The following is a 26427-nucleotide window of genomic DNA, read 5'->3' on the forward strand; positions in this document are numbered from 1 at the left end:
AGTCTGGGATTGACACATACACACTGCTAGGTGGTGCAGCGGTAAAGAGTCCACCTGCCAATGCAGGGGATGCGGGAGATGCAGGCTGGATCTCTGGGTTGGGAAGATCCCCTGGAGGAGGAAATGGCAACCCCCTCCAGTATTCTTGCCTTGGAAATTCCAAGAACAGAGGAGCCTGGTGAGCTACAGTCCATGGGGGTCACAAAACTTTGGACACAGCTGAGTGACTGAGCATGCATATTGAAAATAGATTACCAACAGGGATCTACTTCAAAGGACAGGGAACTCTGCTCACTGCTCTGTGATAACCTAAATGGGAAAAGAATCTGAGAAGGAGTAGATATACGTATAACTAAATCACTTTGCTATGCACCTGAAACTAACACAACATTGTTAATCAACTATATCTCAATATAAACTAAAACTTTAAAAAAGGCATTTCCCATTAAAGTCTATGATAATGAAAGCCCTGTATGAGTTGGCTCCAATTGTTGTTTTGTTTTTTTTTTTTCCTACTTCAGTTTCACTGGGGGCTTCCCTTTGGCTCAGCAGATGGTAAAGAGTCTGCCTGCAATGCGGGAGGCCCAGGTTCGATCCCTGGGTAGGGAAGATCCCCTGGAGAAGGGAATGGCAACCCGCTCCAGTACTCTTGCCTGGAGAATCCCATGGACAGAGGAGCCTGGTGGGCTACAGTCCATGGGGTCGCAAAGAGTCGGATACGACTGAGCGACTTCACTTTCACTTTTCACTTTCACGCATTGGAGAAGGAAATGACAACCCACTCCAGTGTTCTTGCCTGGAGAATCCCAGGGACGGGGGAGCCCGGTGGGCTGCTGTCTATGGGGTCACACAGAGTCGGACACAACTGAAGCAATTTAGCAGCAGCAGCAGCAGCAGTAGACTTTATTTGGTAAGTGGTCTTTAAAAAAGGTTTTTAGGACTTTCCTGGTGATGCAGGGAACATGGGTTTGACCCCTGGTCCGGGAAGATCCCACATGCCATAGAGCAACTAAACCTGCGCACCGCAACCAACGAGCCAGCTCACAGCAGGTGTAGCTCTGAAGCCTACACACCGAGCCTGTGCTGCACAATAAGAGGAGCTACCGCAATGGGAAGCCCACACACCGCCACCAAGAGGAGCTTCAGCTCACCTGCTCACCACGACCAGAAAGCTGTGCAAAGCATGGATGAAAATAAATAAATGCATAAATTTTAAAATAAATAAAAAAGATTTTCAAAACTTCATTACCTCAGATCTTTTATCAAGTTGTAATGTATGCTAATCCGCGAGCATGCTTTCTAATTTCGTCCTCCATTATTATCATTATGTAATTTTACTTTCATTGTCCCTCTTCATGATGCCTAACTTTTAATACTTCCCATAAGGGGCATTTTAGATACTGCTTCTTCCTTGAAAAATTGACAGTTTTTTCCTTCTACAAAGTAATGAGCAATTAGTAATTTTTATTGTTCCTTAGTGTGTTGCTTTATAGTAACACACTACATTTATTTATATACATTTTTTTCCCTCTAAAACAACTTACACATTCCTCTAGAGAGATAATTTAATTGTATGTGTATCTAACTTTGATAAATTGTATGATATATACAGAACTGATATTCAATAGGTTACATTTACTTGAAGGATTCAAAGTAAGTTATCACACTAGTGTTCCCTGGGACTTCAATTCAGAACTACCCATGCCAGAGTCCCTTCCTTTATATGTGACCTGTTTTGAAAAGTTATTACGAAATTTTTAAGTTCAATGTGGGTAACTTTAAGGACAATTAGTAAAATTGACAAAAGTTACAAAATAAATACATCATAAAATGTACTTTCTGGCTTCATTATTTAACACAAATATTATTTTTCCTTTTATCTATTTTCAGAGGAGACAGTGAATGCTTGATTATTCAAGAACTGATTACACAGTTTGCAAATTATCCAGGCCATTGACTTCTCCTCCCTTCCGCTGAGTGACTTTTGTCCATTTTCCCTTCATTAGCATTGGGAAATTCAGAGGAACTAAAAAATGTGCAATTCAAGCCATTCAATTTTGCTTCTTGCAGGGGAATAAATAATGAAGGACAAATTTCAATTATTTGTCAAAATAATGCTGGGAATTTTTAATGTTCTATGCCTGCCATTAATACAGTTAATTGACAACTGGCTCTATATTTGGTATTTGAAAATAAATTAGCATTCTTTATTGCCCCTTCAGCAAAATATTGTTCATTATGATGAGTGGCCTGGTGGCTCAGACAGTAAAGTGTCTACCTGCAATGCAGGAGACCTGGGTTCTATCTCTGGGTCTGGAAGATTCCCTGGAGAAGGAAATGTCAACCCACTCCAGTACTCTTGCCTGGAAAATTCCATGGACAGAGGACCCTGGTGGGCTGTAGTTCATGGAATCGCAAAGAGTTGGACACGACTGAGTGACTTCACTTCACTTCATGATGAGTGGCTAGATTTCAAGATTAATCAACATGCGTGTGCCACAAGCTCTATAAATTACTCCCTGACATTCCTAACTAAGTAGAAACTCTACAAGTGAAAGTTGTGTCCAACCACAATACTCCTCCCCAGTTACAGGGTTTTACCTTAACAGGTGAAGAGGCTGTCTTCTCAGGCACAACTCCTAGTAACATAAATATCACTGAAGGCAACATCTCATGTATATGCAAGTTTCATTAAGTATATGATGTGAGTTACATCTTGAATATCCCAAAGAATATGAAGTGAGCACTGGTAGAGAATGAGAAAGTTAATTAGGGCCGATTCAAAGGGCCTCTTAGGTAAGTATTTTAACGTTCAGCCTGTAACACTTTCAATAATATTAATACCTATTGCCAATACCGGAGAAGGCAATGGCACCCCACTTCAGTACTCTTGCCTGCAAAGTCCCATGGATGGAGGAGCCTGGTGGGCTGCAGTCCATGGGGTCGCTAAGAGTCAGGCACGACTGAGCGACTTCACTTTCACTTTTCACTTTCCTGCATTGGAGAAGGAAATGGCAACCCACTCCAGTGTTCTTGCCTGGAGAGTCCTAGGGACGGGGAGCCTGGTGGGATGCCGTCTATGGGGTTGCACAGAGTCGGACACGACTGAAGGGACTTAGCAGCAGCAGCAGCAGCATTGCCAATACACAATTCACTAGATTAAAAAAATGAAAGAAAAGAGAAAAAATGAAGCTAAAGGGTCTGACACCTAGTGTACAGAGAGACAACTTCAAAGAACTGTTAGTGGCTAAATCAACGGCATAAAAAAATTTGATTGATAGACATTCTATCCACTATCTCTAGGACCCTTCTGATTTTAATAAAAGTAGTTAACCCACAAAAAGTGGCAATTCTAACCAATGTTAATATCAGACATAGTGATTTTACTGAAATGAAGGTGACTAATCAACATGCAAAGACAGAAGTAAGTATGAAGAAATGAGCCATTTTCCAAAATGTAAATACAAAAAAAAAAAAAAAAACTGCAGAAAGAGCCTATCAGCAAATACATTTTAAAATAATGTAAACTATTTAGAAACACTATGGTATAAGTTAGAGGAAAGAGCAAAAATAAATAAATAAAATTTAAAAACCACAAGGATTTTAACCAGAAATAAACCTGGGGTAAAACTTAGAACATTCATACACAGAATACGACTGTGGCATTTTTGCTTGAATGTCTGCTAACACTGCCATGTTATTGTTGGGACCTACACCTGCCTCGGGCAGGAGTGTCTGTCAAGGCTTGTCTTTTTCTGCCAGACAGGTGGCACTTGACTCACTCTGGTGAATCAGAGGACTCTACTTGTGTGACCTAACAGAACCAATCAAAATCCTTTACCTGGAATTGAAAATGCATACATTTTCCCTCTAGGTTTACTGAGAAGTAATCGCCATGAAATACTGCAGAAGTCTACAAAGTACGACATGTTGATTTAATATACATATATCACAAAATAATTACCGCCATAACTTAGGTGACACCTCCCTCACGTCATATAATTTCCACTTCTTTTTGTGGTGAGAATATTTGAGATCTACTCTCTTAGCATCTTTCCGATATATAATACACTATTATTTAGTCACCATGCTGCAGTTTTAGATCCCCAAGCTTACTCATTTTATAACTGGGAGTTTGTGTTTGGACCAGCACATGCCCATTTCCACTATCGCCACCACCACCATCAACCCTGGTAACTAGCATTCTACTCTCTCACTGTTTAGCTTTTTTAGGTTTCACATGTAAGTGATACCGCACAGTATTGGTCTCTCTCTGTCTGACGTGTTATTTAGCATGATGCCCTCCCGGTCTGTGCATGTTGCCATTGGATTTCCTTCTTCCTCATGGCTGAGTAACACTCCATTGTACCATATCCTTAAGCCTCTTGACAGATGGACACTTAGGTTGTCCCCATAATTCACACCTTGGCTATTGTGAATACCATTTCAATGCACACAGGGGTACAGATAACTCTTTGAGATCCTGTTTTCAATTCCTGTGGGTATATAGCCAGAAATAGGGTTGCTGGATTATCTGGCAATTCTATTTTTAAATTGTTGAGAAGCCTCCATACTGTTTTCCTTATTGGTTGCACCAATTTACATTATGATCAATGAGTAAAAAGTATTCCCTTTTCTCCATATCCTCACCATTTGTTATCTATTTTTTAGTGTGATAGTCATCCTAAGACGTGTGAGATGATATCTCACTGCGACTTTGATTCCTATTTCCCTGATGACTCGTGAAGTTGCACACCTTTTCATGTAATCTGCAGGTGTTTGAATATCTGCTCTGGATAGATAGTCTATGCAGTACCTCTGCTGAATTTTAATTGAACTGTTTGCTTGTTTTATGTACTGAGTTGCATGAGTTCTGTATATATTTTGTGTATTAACCCCTTTGCAGACATATTAGTATAACTGGCACATATTTCTCCCATTCCTTAGGTTGCCTCTTAACTTTCTTGATTGTCTCTTTGCTGTGCCATTTTTTAGATTGATGTAGTCCCACTAATTTTTGCTTTTCTTGCTTTTGCTTTTGGTGAAATATGCAAAAAAATCATTGCCAAGAACAACATTAAGGAGCTTTTTCTCTATATTTTCATCCAGGACTCTACAGTTTCAGGTCTTGTGTTTAAGTCTTTAATCCATTTTAAGCTGACTTTTGTGAGGTCCAGATTCATTCTTCTGCTTATAGTTACCTAGCTTTCTCAACGTCATTTACTGAAGAGATTATCCTTTCTCCGCTGAGTTTTCTTAGCTCTCTTGTGAAAATATTAGAAGACTGTATATTTGTGAGAATTTATTTCTGGGATCTCTTTTCCATTCTGTTGGTCTACTTGTGTTTTTATGGCAGTATCAGTATATACCTGGTAGTATAGCTTGAAATCAGGAAATGTAAAGTCTCCAGATTTATTCTCTCTCAGTATTGCTTCAGATGTTTGGGGTCTTTTTTGGCTCCATTTAAACCTTAGGATTTCATTTTTTTCTATTTCTGTGAAAAGTGCCATTGGAATTTTGATAGAGATTGCATTGAATGTATAGATGGATTTGGGTAATATGAACATTTCAACAATATTAATTATTGCTCATAATCTTAGAGGAAGATCTTTCAATATTTCACCTTTTGAGTATGATGTTAGTTGTAGGCTTGCTATATTGACCTTTTTTCTGTTGTGATATCTTACTTTGATACCCAATTTTTTCAGTGTTTTTATCATGAAAAAATGTTATGCTTTATCAAATGCTTTTTCTATATCTATTGTGATTATCATATTATAATATTTTATTCTGTTAATATGGTATATCATTTTCATTGACTTGCACATGATGAACCATTTTGCAGCCACTTATGGGACAAGTTTTTGATTACGATGTAAGCTGTTTGTAGCAAGCTAGTGAATTTGGTTTGTTATACTTTGTTGAGAACTTTTAAACATAATTTCATTAAGAATATTGGTCTGCAGTTTTCTTTTTGTGTAGTGTTCATACCTGGCTTTGGTGCCAGCGTAATGTTTGCCTTGCAAAATTAATTATTTTGCAAGTGTTCCTTCCCTTCAAATTCTTAGGAAGAATGTGAGAAAGACTGGCATTAATTCTTAAAAAAAAAAAAAAAAAAAGTTTGGCAGAATTCACCAGTGAAGCCAGGAGGACAAGGGGAGAGGAAAAGGAACAGAACGCTGCTTCAGGAGTAATTCAGTTGGTGTATGTGCGCTCAGTCGCGTCCGGCTCTTTGCTGCCCCATGGACTGTAGCCCTCCAGGCTCCTCTGACCATGGGACTCTCCAGGCAAGAATACTGGAGTGGGTTGCAATTTTCTCCTCCAGGGGATCTTCCCAACCCAGGGATTGAACTCGCGTCTCTTGTGTCTCCTGTATTGGCAGAAGGATTCTTTACCACTGTGGCTCCTGGAAGCCCACAGTTCAGTTATATTCTCTTATTTGTTACTGCCTCTCCACATGTAAAAAAGCAGTCATATTTACTTCAAAATAGTCATGAACCCCACCTACTGCTTTATTTTTTTATCTCTCTCTTTCTTCAATTACTTGCCACTGCCTGCGGCAATACCCAGTGTCCAAAGCTTATTTGACATTATTTCAGGTCATTTTTCTCTTCCTTTTCTCAAGAATTACAGGATCTTTATTCCTCTATACAAATCCCTTTAGTGGTTCAAATCCATTGTTTCATTTTTATCTTTATAGCCCTGAGTTTTACTCACATACTCTAACAAGTCAAAAATTAAAATTCTTCTTTGTAAAAGCTAATTGTAAATAAAAAAGCAAAGGAAACCTTACTGAAAATATTGCGTCATATATAAATAGATGAAGAGACCCTAATATTTTAAGACATGTGCTGTTCCTTTTCCCTCTCCCCTGGTCCTCCTTCCTTCGTTCCCTTCTCTGCCTCCTCATCCCCCGATTTCTTCCGTCCTCCCCTCCCTCCTCCTGCTCATCACGTCCACCCCTCCTCCCCCTCCCCGAAAGGGCTCAGCATGGTGTAACGTGTATTCCCTTAGTTCTGAGAGTGGACAGGTCTGTGCTAAGTGATCAGTCACTCACTCATTCTTTCTTAGGTGCACTTAATTCTTAATTCCTAAATGAGTATTTTTATTCTTCCACAACAGAGATTACTTCCTAGAATATTACATATAAGGAGTACTCTTTTTCTGTTTTTCTAAATATTGGGTTAATAACATTTTTGCCACTACTATCTAACAATTGTTCAGAGTATAATTGATTTTACTGTCCAAACTGTGTCCGATTCTTTGCTATCCTATGGACTGTGTGCCCCCCAGGCTCCTGTGTCCATGGGTATTCTCCAGGCAAGAACACTGGAGTGGGTTGTCCTGCCCTCCTCCAGGGGATCTTCTCGACCCAGGGACAGAACCACCTCTCTTAAGTCTCCTGGATTGGCAGGCGGCTCTTTACCACTAGCACCATGTGGAAAGCCCAGTTCTGAGAATAGGTACTGTTTATTAAGACTCTATAGATATATTTGCTTTATGGTCCATTATCTATGTATCTTTTATCTGAACTCTTATGAAATTTAAGAAAAGAAGAACTGAAAAAAACCCGTTTCTTATGAAGGTAGATCAATACCCTTGGAAAGTTTTCTCTTAATTCATTGCTCCTATTGCACACTTGGCTGCTGATACACGAATATTCTCTTCATTCTATTCCGATACTCATTCTTATTCTCTAATTGTCCCTAATGTAAATTTTGGCACAAGACACCTTACTAGATACTTTAACAATTTATATATTGATAGAAGTTCATTCTTCTAAAGCCATTTCTATAAAGAAAAACTCATTTAAAGACAAAATAGCTAATTTGATTCTGACATGATTTTAGATGTTGCTCACAGGAGGTGAAAGCTTTGGTATGGTTCCAAAGTAAATGTATTATATTGCTCCCTGAAAATGTACATTTCCTGCTTTTACACATTTCAATTCATGTCATTTAGAATTGCTCTATATATTTCATTAGGGATGTGAATTGACTTCAACATATTATTTATAGAAAACACCTTTAGCCTACAAATTTCCATTGTAATTACTTATTAAGATGTTACTTGCATTGTTAATCTGAGCTGAAACAAATTAAATGAGATACCTAATTTACTTTTCCTTAAATCTTTTCTTAGGTGCACTTAATTCCTAAATGAATATTTTTATTCTTCCACAACAGAGATTACTTCCTAGAATATTATATATACGGAGTTCTCTTTTTCTGTTTTTGTAAATATTGGGTTAATAACATTTCTGTCACTACTATCTAACAATTGTTCAGAGTAAAATTGATTTTACTGTCCAAACTGTGCATTTATACCAACTGACATAAATGACTCAGGGTCAAAAGAATGATATATGCTTTCAAAAATCAGAAGGATTCAGCTCTAATCATAAAGACATTTATATGTAAGTTGTCTGATTCATGATGTGACTAAAGAACTTATTTAGTTCTCAGTTTTCAGGCCAATAAAAATGTGAGAGGTGAAGAATAAGATGATATTCATTAGGAGGAGCAACATTGATAATCCTAAGAACCCATAGACATTGGAATCAAGTTTGCATACAGCTCTGCTACTTAATGGTTGTGTGACTGATAAATTCATTTTGTGATCTAGGCTTAATGTTTTATAAAACAGGAATAGTGCCTTGCATGTCTTAAAGGGATGTGTTGAATGCTAAGTGAATAATATCCATAAAGAACCTAGCACAATGTCTGGCATATTGTAAATTTATAGTAAGTAATAACTATATTATTTTTGTTCTATATCCTTTCACCTATAAAATAAATGTGGAAAAATACAGCTATATATCACTGACTACTTGTGTCTATAGCCCTTTAAAAATCCATTTATTAATGGATAATTGTTATATAATCCAAATTGTGAATACATCTTTAAGAGCTGTTTAACATAAATTCTAAGTTGGCAAAACTAGATTATATTCTAGTATCCTGCTTTTCAAGTTCCATGTCACCAAACTAGTAAACAATTGCTTCAGCTGATTATTTGAAATGTTCTTCTTTATATTGATGTGATTTTATTATCCTGATTTAGGGATAGAGTTAAGCAGCTGATAAAACTTGTTGAGTATAAGAACAGTTTAGAGATGCCCTCCAACATTTAAAACAAAACAAATAAACAAAAAAATCTAGCTATATCCTACAGGGAAATTCATTCAAACACAGAACTCAAGAGGACATTTAAAGCACACATTTCATTGGGGTTTTTAGGTTGTACCAATCTTAAAAATCAGATATGTCTCAGCTAACTATTAAATTTCTCTAAACCTGGGTTGACTGCCTGTCAATACTCATCTCATGAAATCAACTAGTCTCTTTTGTATTAGACAATGCAATTCATTGGGATTTCAGCTTTCCAAATTCCTAAGCTCTTATGAAGTCAGTATTGGAAGAAAATGTTAACTTTGGGTGATCTTAAGGTCACCTGTCTAAAAGGAAAAAAAAAAAATGACTTGTCATGGAGGAAAGATAGAAACTGGATTCCTGAACTCACACAACAAATATCAAGTGGGCCTTTTAGCGTATATATAATATAACCTGCTTAATCAGCAACCTGTTGACTAATATCAGCACACTGGTACCATTAATTGAAGTAGTCTCACAATCCTGAGCTGTTTGCTTACAACATTTGGCTCATAGACAGAGCCACAAACATGTGAACTATTTATTTTTCCTTTTTCACTAAGCTCTTTCCCTTCCTCTGTATATAAGATCCTCAGAAGCAATATAAGAGCCTCAAAAGTAAACAACAGATAAACTCATAGCACTGAAATTTTTAAAGTATCCCTTATAGATTATTTCTCTGTTAGGCACTGCTATCGACTGAAAGTTTGCATCACTCTAAAATTCATATGTTGAAATTGAATCCCCAGTGCAATAGTATTTGGAGTTGGGAACTTTGGGAGGTCATTAGGTCATGAGATGAGACCAGCACATGAATGGTGTTAGTGCTCTTATAAAAAGGACCCTTGAGCTCGGCTCCCTCTCCCCTTCCACCGCGTGAGAACAGAGCAAAAAAAGGCCATCCGTGACCCAGGAAGCAAATCCTCATAAGACAGCTTCTGAATTTGTCAGCATCTTCACTGTGAAATTCTCAGTCCCAGAATTATGAGAAATAAATTTGTAAGCTACCCAGTTGGTGATATTTTGTTAGAGCAGCCTGTAAGGACTAAGACAAATAGCTTTTGCTTAATCTCCCTTATCACAACAGCATTGCTATATTCATTTTTTACTGAAATCACTGAGGCAGGGATTATTAACTAGTTCAGCTTGAAGTTCAAGGAAGTCACTTCTTTCTTACGCCTGATCCTGTGGATTTTTTTATAACATATAATAGTAATTTAAGAATCCTTTGAAAAGGCTCTTATGAATGTCAATGAGATAGTTTGAAATGCATATAAATGTAGAAAATTAATTTTTTCCAAGATTTTTTTGCATATCCATATATAAGATTAATTCTACATTTTATAGTTATTATACAGAGATTCTTTATAAGTTTATTGTGCATATCTTTACTACATTTAAATGCATATGTATATGGGTATTTCAAACATATTTTTATTTGGGAAATAGTGCATGCTTATATATAAAGCTTACTTTATCAGATTGAGTTCCTAGTAATGAAGACTGAATTGTTTACTAGCCAAATTCTTTTTTCCCTTCTAAGGACTTTCTGTTTCCTAGACTGTTGTTCTCTCTGTCCTCTATTTTCTGGATGCTCACCATTCATAGCGATTTCTCCACAGCTTTCTTAGATTCCAAGGAATTAAATATTCCCCTTGGCTATTGTTTTAGTTTCTGCAGGAGGTGACACTTTACACTCCTCAGGCCATTCCTCTAACTTAGACTCGTAACAGCAGCTGCTAACCAAACATAATGAAATCTACCTGGAATCAAAATGCGCCCTATGTATCTTCTGCCATTTTACACCAGCTTCTAAAATAATGGAGAGAATCAAAAGGGCTTATTACTTGCTAACTATTTCAAAAGCAATTATTTTCCATTTAATCAAACAATTTTGAAAACAGCTTGAATTGCATGCTTGTTCTGAATTTGAAAACTACTGCTTTTCCTCAGTCCATCTCTGTATAAATCTCAAGTCTGTAAGTATATAACATCTTCCTGGAGGAAAATCTCCTACCATATCCAGATAAATATATTTTCTAAAAGTTCCTGCATTTTCTCCCTATGGGTCTATCAAAGAACAAGAGCACTGTAGTGACTTCTACAAGGAAGAAGGCTATTTTCACCATCTAGATACTTGTGTTGGTAATACGTTTATAGAGCCTACCTATTCCTACCACAGGTAGGAAGAGAAATTGAAGAACAGATCCTTTTTAATCTATTAGAGAAATTTTTTCTGTAAACTATGTCGCTAGGGAAACTGTACTATTTCAAGAGCCCTTGTGGATAGCAAATCCTAACATCATCTTTTCTTTGGAAGTTATTCTGGCTGATGAAGAACAGAAAAGTGCATGATAACGTAATTTATCATATAGTACTTGAACTAAAAATTTTCATATAGTTTAGGAAGATAATGCTTAAAATCCCATGGCTTTTTGTCATAGACTTCAGTTATACAATCTGACATCAGGTATGAGGGAGCAGAGAAGTATTAAGATAAAGAACCACCACCAAGATGATTGGTAAAGAAATAGGCAGACTATCAATGATAACACTCCTGCCTCCCTGCCCCAGTGGTCTCATGCAGGTCAAGTTAAATCAAGAGATAGGTCCACTAAGGATGGAGGGGATATCCTAAAAGGGCTGAACTGTTGAGGGACTATCCTTTTTATTTTGCCTTTATTTTGTGTGACAAACAGATATCCCTGCTTTATTGTCCTGTAGTCAATTATTGCTCTTTCTTCTAGTTTAATTTGTATCAAGGGCTTACTGTAAGAAAACCACTACATTAAGTGTTCTCTGTATCAGTTCAGTTCAGTTCAGTCGTTCAGTCGTGTCCAACTCTTTGCGACCCCATGGGGGTGGTTCTGTACATAGTGGCAACTAAACACAGAAGGCTCTTAGCATCTTATATATATGGATGTCCCAGGATACTACATTAAAAAATAATACTCAGATAATTGCAATTTTCAATAAGCATAATAAAGAAGAAAAGTGGGGCCAGTAGTCGAGAAGGGAAAAGAGAAGTTAATATTGAGTAGTCTAAGATGGCCTCTCAAGGAGGGCATATTTCAGATAGGTTCTAATGAATAACAAGGACCTAGCAAAATCTCTACTGAGTCACTTCACTGGGACTGTTCCCACAAGTAGCATGAGACTCTCCAAGTCTGAATCCCCATTTGTTTGGAGCAGATAAGCTTAACTTTTCAACTGACTTACCATTATCTTCACTGGGTTTCTCTTTCCTTGGACTATACACCATAATGTTGCTGTGCTGTGCCTAGTCACTCAGCCGTGTCTGACTCTTTGCGGCCCCATGGCCTGTGGCCTACCAGCCTGCTCTGTCCATGGGATTTCCCCAGCAAGAATACTGGAGTGGGTTGCCATTTTTCTCCTCCAGGGAACTTTTCCAACCCAGAGATCAAACCCACGTCTCTTGCAGCTCCTGGATTAGCAGGCAGATTCTTTACCACTGAACCATCTAGGAAGCCCTGCATATAATAACCTTGCCCTAAAAGCCTAGCTCCTTTTCACTTGACTCTGAGCAGTCTATTTTCTCAAATAGTGAGAACACAATAAAGACATTCAACATCTAGCACCCTAGGAAATATGATGAATTGTTAAAAGTATCAGAGTCTTGCCAGGAATCTTCCTGTCTTTATTATTTCAGATTATGTTAATTTACTTTAAACCAATAGAGTCTCCCCGACTCCAATCTTCCCTCACCCTCCTTTCCTTATATTTTATCATATGCATAAAGGAATACAAAGCTGCCTCCATGGTCTTTTTGTTGTTGTTGTTCAAGTTTCCTTCTGTCCACAATCATGATCATGAGTATGGCGGCTAATATTTATTGAATGCTAACTCTCCCAGATGGCTCTATGGTAAAGAACCTTCTTGAGAATGCTGGAGCCACAGGAGACACTGGTTCGATCCCTGCATTGGAATGATCCCCCAGGGTAGGCAATGGGGACCCACTCCAGTATTCTTGCCTGGAATATTCCATGGACAGAGGAGCCTGGTGGGCTAAAGTCCATGGGGTCTCGAAGAGTCAGACAGGACTGAGCAACTAACACTTTCACTTTCATACATACTCAGATTCCAGAGCCTGCAACCCAGAAAAGAGAACTGTGACATGATTTTTCAGGTAGCATTTTCTAATACCAATTTTGAATGGGATTGAGTGGAATTCATATCCTCCCAGAGAAAAATAATATGGTATTGGTAAACTAATGAATATATCACATCACAGCCCTTAATGAAGGAAAAAAAATGTGAGACATTGGCACTTAAAACAATTATATATACATACTGACATACAAATCTAATAGCCTTTACAAAAAAAAAAAAATAAGGAAAACAGTCTGATCAATGGGGCTGCCAATCTGATCAAGATGGCTTGGGCTACTTAGGAAATTGATAGTTGATGAAGCAAAAAGCTCTGAAACCTCTGCCAAATCTGGCACAGAATTCTACTCTGACAACCACAGAACAGAGGATTTGCAAGTTTTCTCTTGCTGTAACATTTTGCCAATGTCAAAACAGTTCATTCTGCAAGCCTGCCAGTCTCCCACAAAGCTCTTCATTCAGTTTTTAAGGGAAGAACATAGATGGTAATCAAATGTCTTTGATTCAAATGGCATTACAGCTGACACATGAAAAGATTTAAAAGAAAGGAAAAAATAAACTGACTTCACAACTCCCATAGTCTTAAACAAGAAAGGCTCATCACTCAATAGAATGAGCACTTCCTATGGTCTTGACAGCCAGAATTTTTGTACAGCTTATTGCAATACAAATTCTCTTGCATGCAATTAAAAATGTGAATCTAACTTCAGTTTTCTAGTATTAATTAATAAAGTGGAAAATAAACCATCATAAAAGTTCTCAGCATTCATGAGAAGTCATCCAGACGGGGTGTCTATGGTGGTCAATGATATAGATTCTGGAGTCAGAAGTCCTAGATTTAAATCCCAGTAGGTTAGGTCTTAATCTCCTGGCAGTTAGGAATTATATATATATATATAGCTAATGACACTAGATTCTTGCCTTGCAGTCTAACTGAAAGGGCTCCATTCTATGACCAAGTTGTCCCCCTTTTTTCCCCTCTGAACCTCTCAAATGAATAAAAGAGATCACATGAGCTCTGAGGGAAAAAGTATAATTTAGACAGATAAAATATGATAAAGATGATTATAATTTGGTGACCAGTGTGGACATATAAAAATAAGGAGAAGCTGTAATTAGTATGCCTGCATGCCTGCTAAGTTGCTTCATTCCTGTCCGGCTCTTTGTGAGCCTACGGACTGTGTGCCCACCAAGCTCCTCTGTCCATGGGATTCTCCAGGCAAGAAAACTGGAGTGGATTGCCACGCCCTCCTCCAGGGGATCTTCCCAACCCAGGGATCAAACCCATTCCTCTTGTGTCTCCTGCATTGGCAGGTGGCTTCTTTACCACTAGTACCACCTGTGAAGCCCTATTATTAGTATAGACACATTCTATCCTTTCCTCATGCATTGGCTTCAGATGTAGTTTTGATATATAGATGAATTTTATGTTGAAAAAAACCTTTGGACTTACTACACATGAGCCAAACATATTCTTGTCAATGAACAACTTCCAGTAATAAACTTGTTTGTGTGTTTTAAAGTTATCCTTTTTGTACATAACAAATCATCTGTACTTTATTAACTTAAAAATACGTATATATGATTGAATTACTACTTAAATATTTATCTTTTCTTACATGAAGCCCTCACCATTGGCTAAGGAAAGATACTTATATAACATTACTTGAGTAATCCCATTTTAACTGAATTACTTTAAATGAGGCCTTCATTTATATCAGCAGAGAAAGAATTGTGCTAAGAATCTAATGTTATTGATCTATGTGAAAATTACACTGTGAGGTTCTCCTTAATTGTATGTCAAAATCTAGTTGGCTACAGAGGATATTTATTGTCAGCTTCCACTACAAGATCATGTTTTATTGCCAATATTAAATTCAAGCTAAATACAGAAATGTATACCTGCCTCCAAAAATAGGCCAATCATACAGAGTGAATATTAATTTATATTTGAATAAATGCAAATGTAAAAATTACTCTGACACAGTGTTCACTTTTGAGGATCTCAGAGACTATTACAATATATCACATCTGTCACAAAATAATGCAGCTTACTATGCAAACTACAATAATATATGGGGAGTAAACATCCATTTTTATCACAATAAACATTATTGGCTGCTGTATGATTCCTTAAATAAATCCTAACTCCTTGTTAAATAGTGAATACAATTTAAATATAAATTTAGAAAGGTCTCTATATAAAATGTTATTCTCCTAATTGTTATTACTTTTAATTTTTATGTTATTATTGCCTCCAAGTAGGGTAAGATTTACCTCACTGTGAATACGCCCTGAGATGCTACCATGATATCACTGAAATGTTTACCTCACTGTGAATACGCCCTGAGATGCTACCATGATATCACTGAAATGTTTACCTCACTGTGAATACGCCCTGAGATGCTACCATGATATCACTGAAATGTAATATGTGTTCTCTCCATGGACATGGCACAAGAGTGAGACTGTCTGAAGAAATGGGATTCAGAGAGAGTTGTACTCCTCAAGCATTATTCTTCTTAAAAATTAATTACTGATTAAAGATTTTGAAAAAGGCGTATTCTATTTTATATGTTTCCAAATGATCTAATTCAAAAGGAACCTCTCCCTAATGGCAGGTAGGCAACAGGTCATATTTCTGAAACAAGTCAGAGCCAACTTTTGCTATGGTTTAATTCCTGTTGTATATAAGACTTTAAACTCTAAATACATGTTCAAGGAGTCTTCTGGCTACCTACAACTTGTTGATTTTAGTTAAAAACTAAGAAAGAAGGAGAATCATTATTTCAACAATCGTGGAAATATTTTACTGTGCTAGAAGACAGGAGTATGGTACCAAAATATCTAGATTCGGACAGGTTCTGACTCAGTTAATCCCCAAGCTTATTTATTTTCATAATTTATCAGGCATTGGCTATGATTCAGATACATTCTTAAAACTTAAAACATATATTAGAGGTGTATCTCTGAAATCTACCTTTTATTACAATAACATATCATGTAATTTTTACTAATATTTTTATTTTATATATAGAACATGAATCCAATTAATGTTGTACTATTTTTCATATTTCAAATGAACTCACATTACTTACCTGAATATTTATTGCATCCTTTCTGGTTTCCTAATGTATGCTATAATTGGCATTTGAACTACAATTCAGTTGGAACAAAAGTTACTTTTAATGGTTTTTGATTGATTTGAGTATTTTAAGTGGGCAATAGCTTCCTTATTATGTGACCCTTTTCGATCTTCAGGTGTTTCTGGATGGCACTTTTCATTTCATTAATATATAATTTTATCAATATAGACTTTCTATTAAATAGTGTAGGATCAGAAGTAGTGAAATAAAAGTATATGTTAAAATATAATCAAATGATTACAAAAATGCAAAAACAAGAATCGAAGTTGCTCAGTTGTGTCCAACTCTTTGCAACCCCATGGACTGTAGCCTACCAGGTTCCACCATCCATGGGATTTTCCAGGCAAGAGTACTGGAGTGGGCTGCCATTTCCTTCTCCCAGGGATCTTCCTGACCCAAGGATCGAGCCTGGCTCTCCCAAAGTGCAGGCAGACTCTTTACCATCTGAGCTACCAGGGAAGCCCCAATAGCTTTCAAGCCAGCAGCATTTGATCATTAGCCTCTTTCAGTTTCTTACAAAATAAGCAAGAAGACACAGATAAGTGATTAAAAACATCAACAACACAAAATTTAATACTGACAGACAAGTCACCATCTTGGAGGAACTTAAAAAATATTTTAAGGCTGATAAAGTTTACCTGGAGGAAAAAGATCAGCTAAACTACTTAGACTCAGTCTAAGAGCCATGAGCTACTCAGTAACGGAACTAAACCAGATCATCTAGAAAAATAATGTTGGAAAACATGCTTTAAACCCCCTCACCTGTTCTAATTCAGGGACTATGTAAGTCAGCAATTCTTCTCCCTTGGCCGCTATGCTGTATTTCCATTCCAAGTCTCCACCCCCAGCACATGCATCTGCGCATCCACAGACACATGTAACATATCATTTTCCTCCAAAGACATTAAATTCCAAATAATAGTTTGGTGAAAATAAGAGTGGTGGAGTGTTAGCCATTATATTTTACTTTCTAGGGCAAATTTTTCATAAAAATTCAGTGTTATAAGAAAAAGTGGGAAATCCTAATTTTCTTGTAACTATAACTCTATCTCAAAGGATGGGATGGGGAACAGGAAAAAAGTCATAAAAACAAAACAAAACAAAAAGTATCTTTAAAACTTAAACTTGCCTTGGAACTGAGCACATCCAACTGCTTTCCAAATATATACACCAAGCAATAAACAGTAAGGCCAAAGGTAACCTACTCACTCATATTCATCAAATGCTTTGCCTAGTATTTTTACGTTCTATTAAGTAATGACTATTGGAGGGGAAAAAACACTATGGAGTCAAGAAAATATTAAAGAACCAACAAAATAATATGAAGACTACCAGGGGAATAGCATATTTCAAAAAAAATTACCTATTGTGAGATGCAGAAGAAAATACTCAGATGACATTATCTTCTAAGAATTGCAATAAATTATGGCCTTCATGTATCAGGGTTCTGAATTTAATAATTCAAAACAGCAGGAAATGAAAAGTACTTGTATCAAATAAAAAGAGATAAATCAAGAGAGATAATACTGAAAATTGACTGCAATGGCTGTCAGTCAAGTGGGTAAAAACTAACAGGGAAAAAATATAAAATCTTTTTGAAAAACTAGTAGAATTAAAATGAAATACATAATTCCCCAAACACTAAAATGATTTAAAAGCATAAAGAAGAAATCTATGATGTTGAACTGTGGTGTTAGAGAAGACTCCTGAGAGTCCTTTGGACTGCAAGGAGATCACCAGTAAATCCTAGGGAAAATCAGTCCTGAATGTTCATTGAAAGGACTGATGCTGAAGCTGAAACTCCAATACTTTGTCCACCTGTTATGAAGAACTGACTCATTGGGAAAGACCCTGATGCTGGGAAAGATTAAGGGCAGAGGAGAAGGGGATGACAGAGGATAAGACGGTTGGATGGCATCACTGACTCAATGGACATGAGTTTGAGTAAGCTCCAGGAGATGGTGATGGACAGGGAGGCCTGGCGTGCTGCAGTCCATGGGGTCACAAAGAGCCGGACACGACTGAGCAACTGAACTGAATTGAGAAATAAAAGAGAGCAAGCATAATTGAGACATTTTAATTTTATGTTTTATTTTCCAGTTGTAAATTTTTTTTTTAATCTTCTTGTCTGTTTACTCTCACTTAATCACTTCATCGAGAGGGTCACGCCCATCGAGAGGGTCAAACTGCTGCTGCAGGTCCAGCATGCCAGCAAACAGATCAGTGCTGAGAAGCAGTACAAAGGGATCATTGATTGCGTGGTGAGAATCCCCAAGGAGCAGAGCTTTCTCTCCTTCTGGAGGGGTAACCTGGCCAACGTGATCCGTTACTTCCCCACCCAAGCTCTCAACTTCGCCTTCAAGGACAAGTACAAGCAGATCTTCTTGGGGGGCGTGGACCGGCATAAGCAGTTCTGGCGCTACTTTGCCGGTAACCTGGCCTCCGGTGGGGCAGCTGGGGCCACCTCCCTCTGCTTTGTCTACCCGCTGGACTTCGCTAGGACCAGGCTGGCTGCCGACGTGGGCAAGGGTGCCGCCCAGCGGGAGTTCACTGGTCTGGGCAACTGTATCACCAAGATCTTCAAGTCTGATGGCCTGAGGGGCCTCTACCAGGGTTTCAACGTCTCGGTCCAGGTCCAGGGCATCATTATCTACAGAGCTGCCTACTTTGGAGTCTATGATACGGCCAAGGGGATGCTGCCTGACCCCAAGAATGTGCACATTATCGTGAGCTGGATGATCGCCCAGACTGTGACGGCGGTCGCGGGGCTCGTGTCCTACCCCTTTGACACTGTCCGCCGTAGGATGATGATGCAGTCTGGCCAGAAAGGGGCTGATATCATGTACACTGGGACAGTGGACTGCTGGAGGAAGATTGCAAAAGATGAAGGTGTCAGACTTTATTTTTTTGGGCTCCAAAATCACTGCAGATGGTGACTGCAGCCATGAAATTAAAAGACGCTTACTCCTTGGAAGAAAAGTTATGACCAACCTAGATAGCATATTCAAAAGCAGAGACATTACTTTGCCAACAAAGGTCCGTATAGTCAAGGCTGTGGTTTTTCCAGTGGTCATGTATGGATGTGAGAGTTGGACTGTGAAGAAAGCTAAGCCCTGAAGAATTGATGCTTTTGAACTATGATGTTGGAGAAGACTCTTAAGAGTCCCTTGGATGGCAAGGAGATCCAACCAGTCTATTCTGAAGGAGATCAGCCCTGGGATTTCTTTGGAAGGAATGATGCTAAAGCTGAAACTCCAGTACTTTGGCCACCTCATGCGAAGAGTTGACTCATTGGAAAAGACCCTCATGCTGGGAGGGATTGAGGGCAGGAGGAGAAGGGGATGACAGAGGATGAGATGGCTGGATGGCATCACTGACTCGATAGACATGAGTCTAAGTGAACTCTGGGAGTTGGTGATGGACAGGGAGGCCTGGCGTGATGCGATTCATAGGATCACAAAGAGTCAGACACGACTGAGCGACTGAACTGAACTGAATCTAAGGAAAAGAGCCCAGAGCCGAATAAAAACAAACTGGAGTTCTCAGCTTTTGAAAAGCAAAATATACTTTTGAGTGAAATGAAAAGAGAAAGAGTTTTTGAACCTCAAATGTGAAAGTTAATGCCAAACTATAAATATTTGGAAAAATAAAAAGAAATAGCAATAGCCAGTTTTGTAGGGCAGGATTTCGGCCTCCAAATGAGAAAGTTGAGTGAAAGAGAACTGTAGTCCTCACGTGGAAATTAGAGATGGTTTATCTACTCTTTCTACTTACAAGGTTACCTTCAAAAGACAAGGGTGAGATACAAGGCTCCCTTGGAGAAGTTTGGCAAGTCTAGGATTAAATGAAATTCTCAATGTCTCCCCAGATTACTGGTGAAATATCCTGTATCACCAAGATTGGGAAGAGGAGGGGAGATGACTAAATTTGGAACCTGGAGTGAACAGAGCTGATGCTGTTCCACCTACAACCTCCTGACTCGAAATGTCCATGGGACAGCAGCACAAGGGAGAGTTTGGAGAACAGATGTGTGGGCTGCAATTGGCTGAGTTGGTAAGATGAATTACTGCATCGGCAATGCTGATCACAAAAGAGAATCGGCCAGTTTGTAAGTAAAACAGAATTGTAGTGAGATAATAACTAGGTTTGGAAAAGCAGGAACTTAAATTTTTAAAGAGGTAACTTTGTTCTCAACCCTACCTAGTAAAAGATTAAACTAACCAAAAGACAAAAGGCAAAGGAGGAATAAAATCTCAGGCTTTTATAAAGATGAAATCAAGTCTATGCTTATCTATTCCATCTGTGGCAGACAGATTGTAAGACAGGCAAGTAATTTATTGGTACTTACACTGTATGTAATCCACTTCCCAAATCTGGACAAGGCCTTTGATTTGTATCTAAACAAGGGCAAAGGTGATGAGGTATTACTCGAAAGATTAGTTTACATTTTGGCTTGAAGACTCTGTCTCTCTTGTAGGTTTTACTGAAGCAAACTGCCATGTTTGATACGCCTGTAAGGTAAGGAATTAAAGGTATCCTCCTTCAAGCCAAGAGTCAGCATGGAAATGGGGCCTTCAATCAAACAACCCTTGAGAAATTGAATCTTTTCAAAAACCATGCAAACAAGCATAGAAATGGATTCCTTCCCCAGTCAAGAAGTTGGATGAGACTCTGGCACTGGCTAACAATTTTATTTCAGCCTTTACAAAAGATCATGGCAAAAGGAACACAAGGAACCAGATTCTTGACACAGAGAACTGAGATTTTATTTATATATATACATATATATAGTTTTAATCCACTAAGTTTTAGAGTAATGTGTTACGCAGCTATAGATATCTAACATAATACTTCTTTTAAAACATCTGAATGAATAAAGGTGTCTTGGATCACCACTAAGTTTATGCCACCAAGTAAATCATTTCAATTGATAAAATACTTCAGGCAAAAGAATTAAAGTCTTTCCAAAAAAAGAAGTATTAACTTGAGCTAACTGAAACCAAGTCATAAAAGTGAAAAATGAAGGCAAGAAAGAAAGGGAGAAAGTTAGATAAATCTAAGAATGTGCATTATTACTATTCTTCATTGACTATAATGGATATGAAGCACAGGATATTTTTAAGAGTCATACTTCTAGAGAATGAGCTCAGCCTCAAGAAGACTGTGAACTTTGAACATTAAATTGATACTTGAGTCCCAAGTTTGTTTAGGCAGAAGTCAAGCTGAGAAAGTGGCCCAGCTTCCAGGGAGGGTATATTTTTCAATGTGGCCCAAAAAGATAATTAAGGGAAAAATAAAAACAAAACCAAACTCCCATGGGTAACAGCTCAGGAGCTAGAGATCCCTAGAATGAGGGAAAATTCAGACCCACTTGAGAAACTTTCCCTGTCCTCAATGTAGGGGTTCTTGTAATCTCTGCCAAGCAGGATTTCATAATTAGTTGGAAGACCCGTGACCTACTGGTGTTTCCCATTCTCTGCCTTCAAAACATGCCTCTTCATTCTGGTTTACCCTGTTCCACCACCATATTTAGATAGGGGAAAGGGGAGAACTTGTCTTTTGAGTTCTTAAGCATCCATACCAAGTCAATATCAGTGATGCTGAGGCTACTGCATATCATGTAAAGATACTATATTTTGAGGTTACTCTGTGAATGAATGGGATATTTTGACTTTGCCTCATGAAGATGAGTGAATTTCACTTATGGAAAGGCCAGCTGAATATTTGCTGACAAGATGTTGAACAGGAGTAGCCCATTTAAGCTTATACCAAATAGTTTTCCTCTCCCCTTTTCGGGAACTGTGTAGGACTGGATTTTTTTTTTATCCCCTGTGAAGTTATACCTGAGTTTCTTTAGTCAACAAAATGTCAATAAATGGCTTGTATTACTTCTAGCTAAAGTTCTAAGAATCACTAAACATTTTAACACACATCTTTTCATTTCTGTGGCAATCATGGGAGATCATGTAGGAAGAAGCATCTATCAGAATGAAGCCTTTATTAGCCTGGAAATCTTTGTAAACATAGAGACTCAAGCTTTCAGGCAACCTGTGTGGGAGTATCATGAGCTAAAATGTCAAGTCAGTAAGATTAATGTAATATTTATGAACATAGGGTAACCGAGTCTATCCTAAAACTTGCAGACATCCTTGATTTCTGGATACGAATTTGAAGAGGATGATTCCAGTTTCTTAGGTCTAATGCGAATAGTTTAGCAGAATGGGTTTGGTCTTTGCAATTGAACACGAATAAGAAAAAGTGAAAATGTTAGTCACTCAGTCGTGTCTGACTCTGCAAACCCATGGACTGTAGCCCACCAGATTCCTCTGTCCGTGGAATTCTCCAGGCAAGAATACTGGAGTGGGTAGCCATTCCCTTCTTCAGGGCATCTTCCTGATTCGGGGATCGAGCCCAGGCCTCCTGTGCTGCAGGCAGATTCTTTACTGTCTGAGCCACCAGGGAAGCCCGTCAGTGCACGCTTCAGCTTTAATTCCGGTTCAGTCATTACTAATTTCCAGAAAACTGCTAAAATTTTCTGAACTTGAGTGTTCTTTTATAAAAGTGATATAAAAACCCAAACTGAATAGTTATTTTATGGAGTGAGAGAGCTCAGAAAAGGCAGGACCATGAATCATATGCAAACATAGTGTGTGCCCTGACTCTCCCTCCTTCCCTCTGATTCCTACTCAACTATTTGTTTAAAAATCAAAATTAAATCAAGTCAAGGGGCAAAATGCCATATGTGTATGTTTAGAAGAAAACATCTTCAAAGTTTACTACATAAGCTTATAAAGAGAAGTAGAAACGTACATTAGTTTCACTAGATTGAATGTTATCTATCATGACTGAGCCAAATTTGACAGTGTGGCAGGACCTGATTGATACTAACTCATTAGGGTGCCTTTCACTGATTTGTTTACAATAAACTTTGAGAGATTACAAATAAAAATGTCTATGCACATACAGCTCATGAACATTTTTATTACTCTTACATTTTAAATCCTACAAAATACATAAAGTTAATTTGGATCCTTAAAATAATGAGATCTAAACATTAACTTGAACCCATAAAAATACAAAATTTAATTCATTTCTTTAATATCTTGGGTGACTATTGTCCTATCTATGGTTTTATTAAGAAATCATCATACAGCTGTGTAGTTTTTATAAAATTCAGGGTTTAATTTATACTATACAACAAACTAGTGAGCTCAATGCCATTTAACTTTTAAAAAAAAAAGAAAAAAGTAGAAAAAAAGTTGCTTTTTTTGCACTCTATTTTTATATCTCATGGTACACATTAAACTATTATTAAATTGACAGAACTTGCTGTCTATTATGTGTTTTTCTTATCAATGTTTATAAGTAAATAATTAACTTATGCTATATGGGCGTCACTAAAAGAATTCCACAATTTTGAAAAGGCCAGAACGATAGAAGCACTGTGATGGACTAAAAGCCTTGACCTTGAGAGTTGTCATTAAACTCTTTATTTGGCAACCATTCTTTTAGTAATATTGCACAGTTCCTGCCAGATAGGCAATAAGAACCATTTCCTATTAATGTAGATTACAAATAATTATGATGTAGTATGGTACAGTGCATGTGTCAGTCGTATTTGACTCTTTGTGAACCCATGGACTGTAGCCCGCCAGGCTCCTCTGTCCATGGAATTTTCCTGGCAAGAATACAGAACTGGGTTGCCATTTCCTCCTCCAGGGGATCTTCCCGACCCAGGGGTTGAACCTGTGTCTCTTGTGTCTCCCCACTTGCAGGTGGACTCGTAGTATAGAAAATAAATTATTTATTTGATTTAATGGATAACCAATTTTTCTAAATAACAAAGAAAAAGAAAATATAGCCAAATTTAAATTAATTCTGAATTCTCCATTCAGTGAATGATTTAGGTGTAACTTGTTTCTGACATCACTTTAATTGCATTCTCTCTTTCTGCACAGTGTTGACCATTTTCAGGGATAAAACAGTGTTTTAGTTGCAATCGTATGTTATTAGTTTCATCTTGCTTTCTTTCCCAATTTCATATTATTTTCCCCTAAAGCTTTCTGCCAATATAAGGCATAGTAAGATTTTATAAAAAAGAAGAAAAAATCACCAGTGGGTCAGCTTCACATACCAAAGAATGTTCTTAGAATAATATTTTTAGCTAAATTTGGAAGCAAAAATGTTTATATAATTACCATAGAAAATGGAAAGGTCTACCTATATTTGTATTTTCAAAATTAAGGTCCATTTGTTAAAAATTTTTGAATTATTCAGTACTTCACACAGATAACTTTCTGCCTTCATGTTTAAACTTTAAAGAATGAAAATAGATATTTTACTGATGTGTTATTTCTCAATATATATTCCTAAATAGCTAAGGGATTAGATTATATGAATGGATATCATATAACTCCCTAGTGGAAAGATATGTTGCCTGAGTCTTATTATGAGAGTTTTCTTAAACATGTTGAAAGATGTCCTATAGGAGTAAAGATGAGTCTAAGTACTAATGGAAAAATAAACCAGAGTAATATAAACTTTAAAGTGATGAACTTTTCAAGATGTAAAAATTCCCTAATTTCATAAAAAATATAATACATGTATCCGCTTATTTTAAGAGATATGTTATACATAATACCTTATAGTGATATCTTATATATGGCATGTCATATACAGAATGTGGGAGAAGGAAATGGCAACCCACTCCAATGTTCTTGCCTGGAGAATCCCAGGGACGGGGGAGCCCGGTGGGCTGCCGTCTATGGGGTCGCACAGAGTCGGACACGACTGAAGCGACTTAGCAATAGCAGCAGCAGCAGCAGCATACGGAATGTGTGCGTGCATGTGTGTATGGTAAGCCACTTCAATTGTGTCCGACTCTGTGATCCTATGGAGTGTAGCCCGCCAGGCTCCTCTGCCCATGGGGTTCTCCTGGTAAGAATATTACAGTGGATTGCTGTGCCCTCCACCAGGGAAATTTCCAGACTCGGGGAGCAACCTGTATCTCTTATGTCTCCTGCATTGGCAGGTGGGTTCTTCACCACTAGCAGCACCTGGGGAGCCCATGTACAGAATACATATCATTTAAAAGACACACATGCGCACATAGGCATGTGCATACACAGGAAATACAATGAGTTCAGAGACTGTGAAAATAAATACTTCAAAACATCATTCCTATGAAAAAAAGCCCAACCCGAAAAGGCAGAAGTGTTTCATAGAAATCTTTGAAAATACTTTCCTACTTAGGAATAGCTCTAACCGTGTTTAATCTTGTTTCCTACATACAACATTTATATCAAGATAAATAATGAGACTTTTAAGCTTATGCATGTGAGGCTTTGATCAGAGACAGATTGTTGTATTATGCTTATAGCAATATCAACATCCAACTCAATACTGCCGTGTTGGCATCCCATGCCCAGCCGCCCAACAGAGCAATTCATTGAGAACCAGATGGACAGGATGCCCTACATGAGTTGGAGGCTCACTTAGTAGACAACAGATGGAGAAATATGATTTCCTCCGCAGAGAGGGCAAAAAGACTATTTTGTCTGCTGCTTTTCTAAGGAAGTCTTCTTGGAGATTGGATGGAAGCATATTTATTATGTTTACTACATATTTACTATGTAGGTTGAATGACGGCCTCCCCAAAATATATCCATGACCTATTCTCTGGAGCCTGTAAATCTTTACTTATATGGTAAAACTAGGACTTCTCTGATAGCTCAGCTGGTAAAGAAGCCAGAGGAGACCCGGGTTCAATTCCTGGTTCCAGAAGATCTGTTGGAGAAGGGATAGGCTACCCACTCCAGTATTCTTAGGCTTCCCTGGTGGCTCAGCTTGTAAAGAATCCGCCTGCAATGAGGGAGAGCTGGGCTCAATCCCTGGGTTGGGAAGATCTCCTGGAGAAGGGAAAGGCTACTCACTCCAATATTCTGGCCTGGAGAATTCCATGGACTCTACAGTCCATGGGGTCGCAAAGAGTCAGACACGAC

General features: G+C 37.9%; 1 protein-coding gene across 1 annotated transcript in view; it reads left to right on the forward strand.

The window, feature by feature from the left end:
• The window catches only part of LOC113894922 (ADP/ATP translocase 1-like), a 72412-nt gene extending 49814 nt beyond the window's left edge, over positions 1–22598 (forward strand). Inside the window, exons 3-5 of the mRNA XM_027545447.1 lie at positions 18588–19317; positions 20904–20944; positions 22541–22598. Coding sequence (XP_027401248.1) covers positions 18588–19317; positions 20904–20944; positions 22541–22598 — 829 coding nt within the window. The remainder of the gene's footprint in view (positions 1–18587; positions 19318–20903; positions 20945–22540) is intronic.
• The last annotated feature ends 3829 nt before the right edge of the window (positions 22599–26427 follow it).

This window comes from Bos indicus x Bos taurus, chromosome 7, assembly GCF_003369695.1.
Source record: "Bos indicus x Bos taurus breed Angus x Brahman F1 hybrid chromosome 7, Bos_hybrid_MaternalHap_v2.0, whole genome shotgun sequence".
NCBI lineage: Eukaryota > Metazoa > Chordata > Mammalia > Artiodactyla > Bovidae > Bos > Bos indicus x Bos taurus.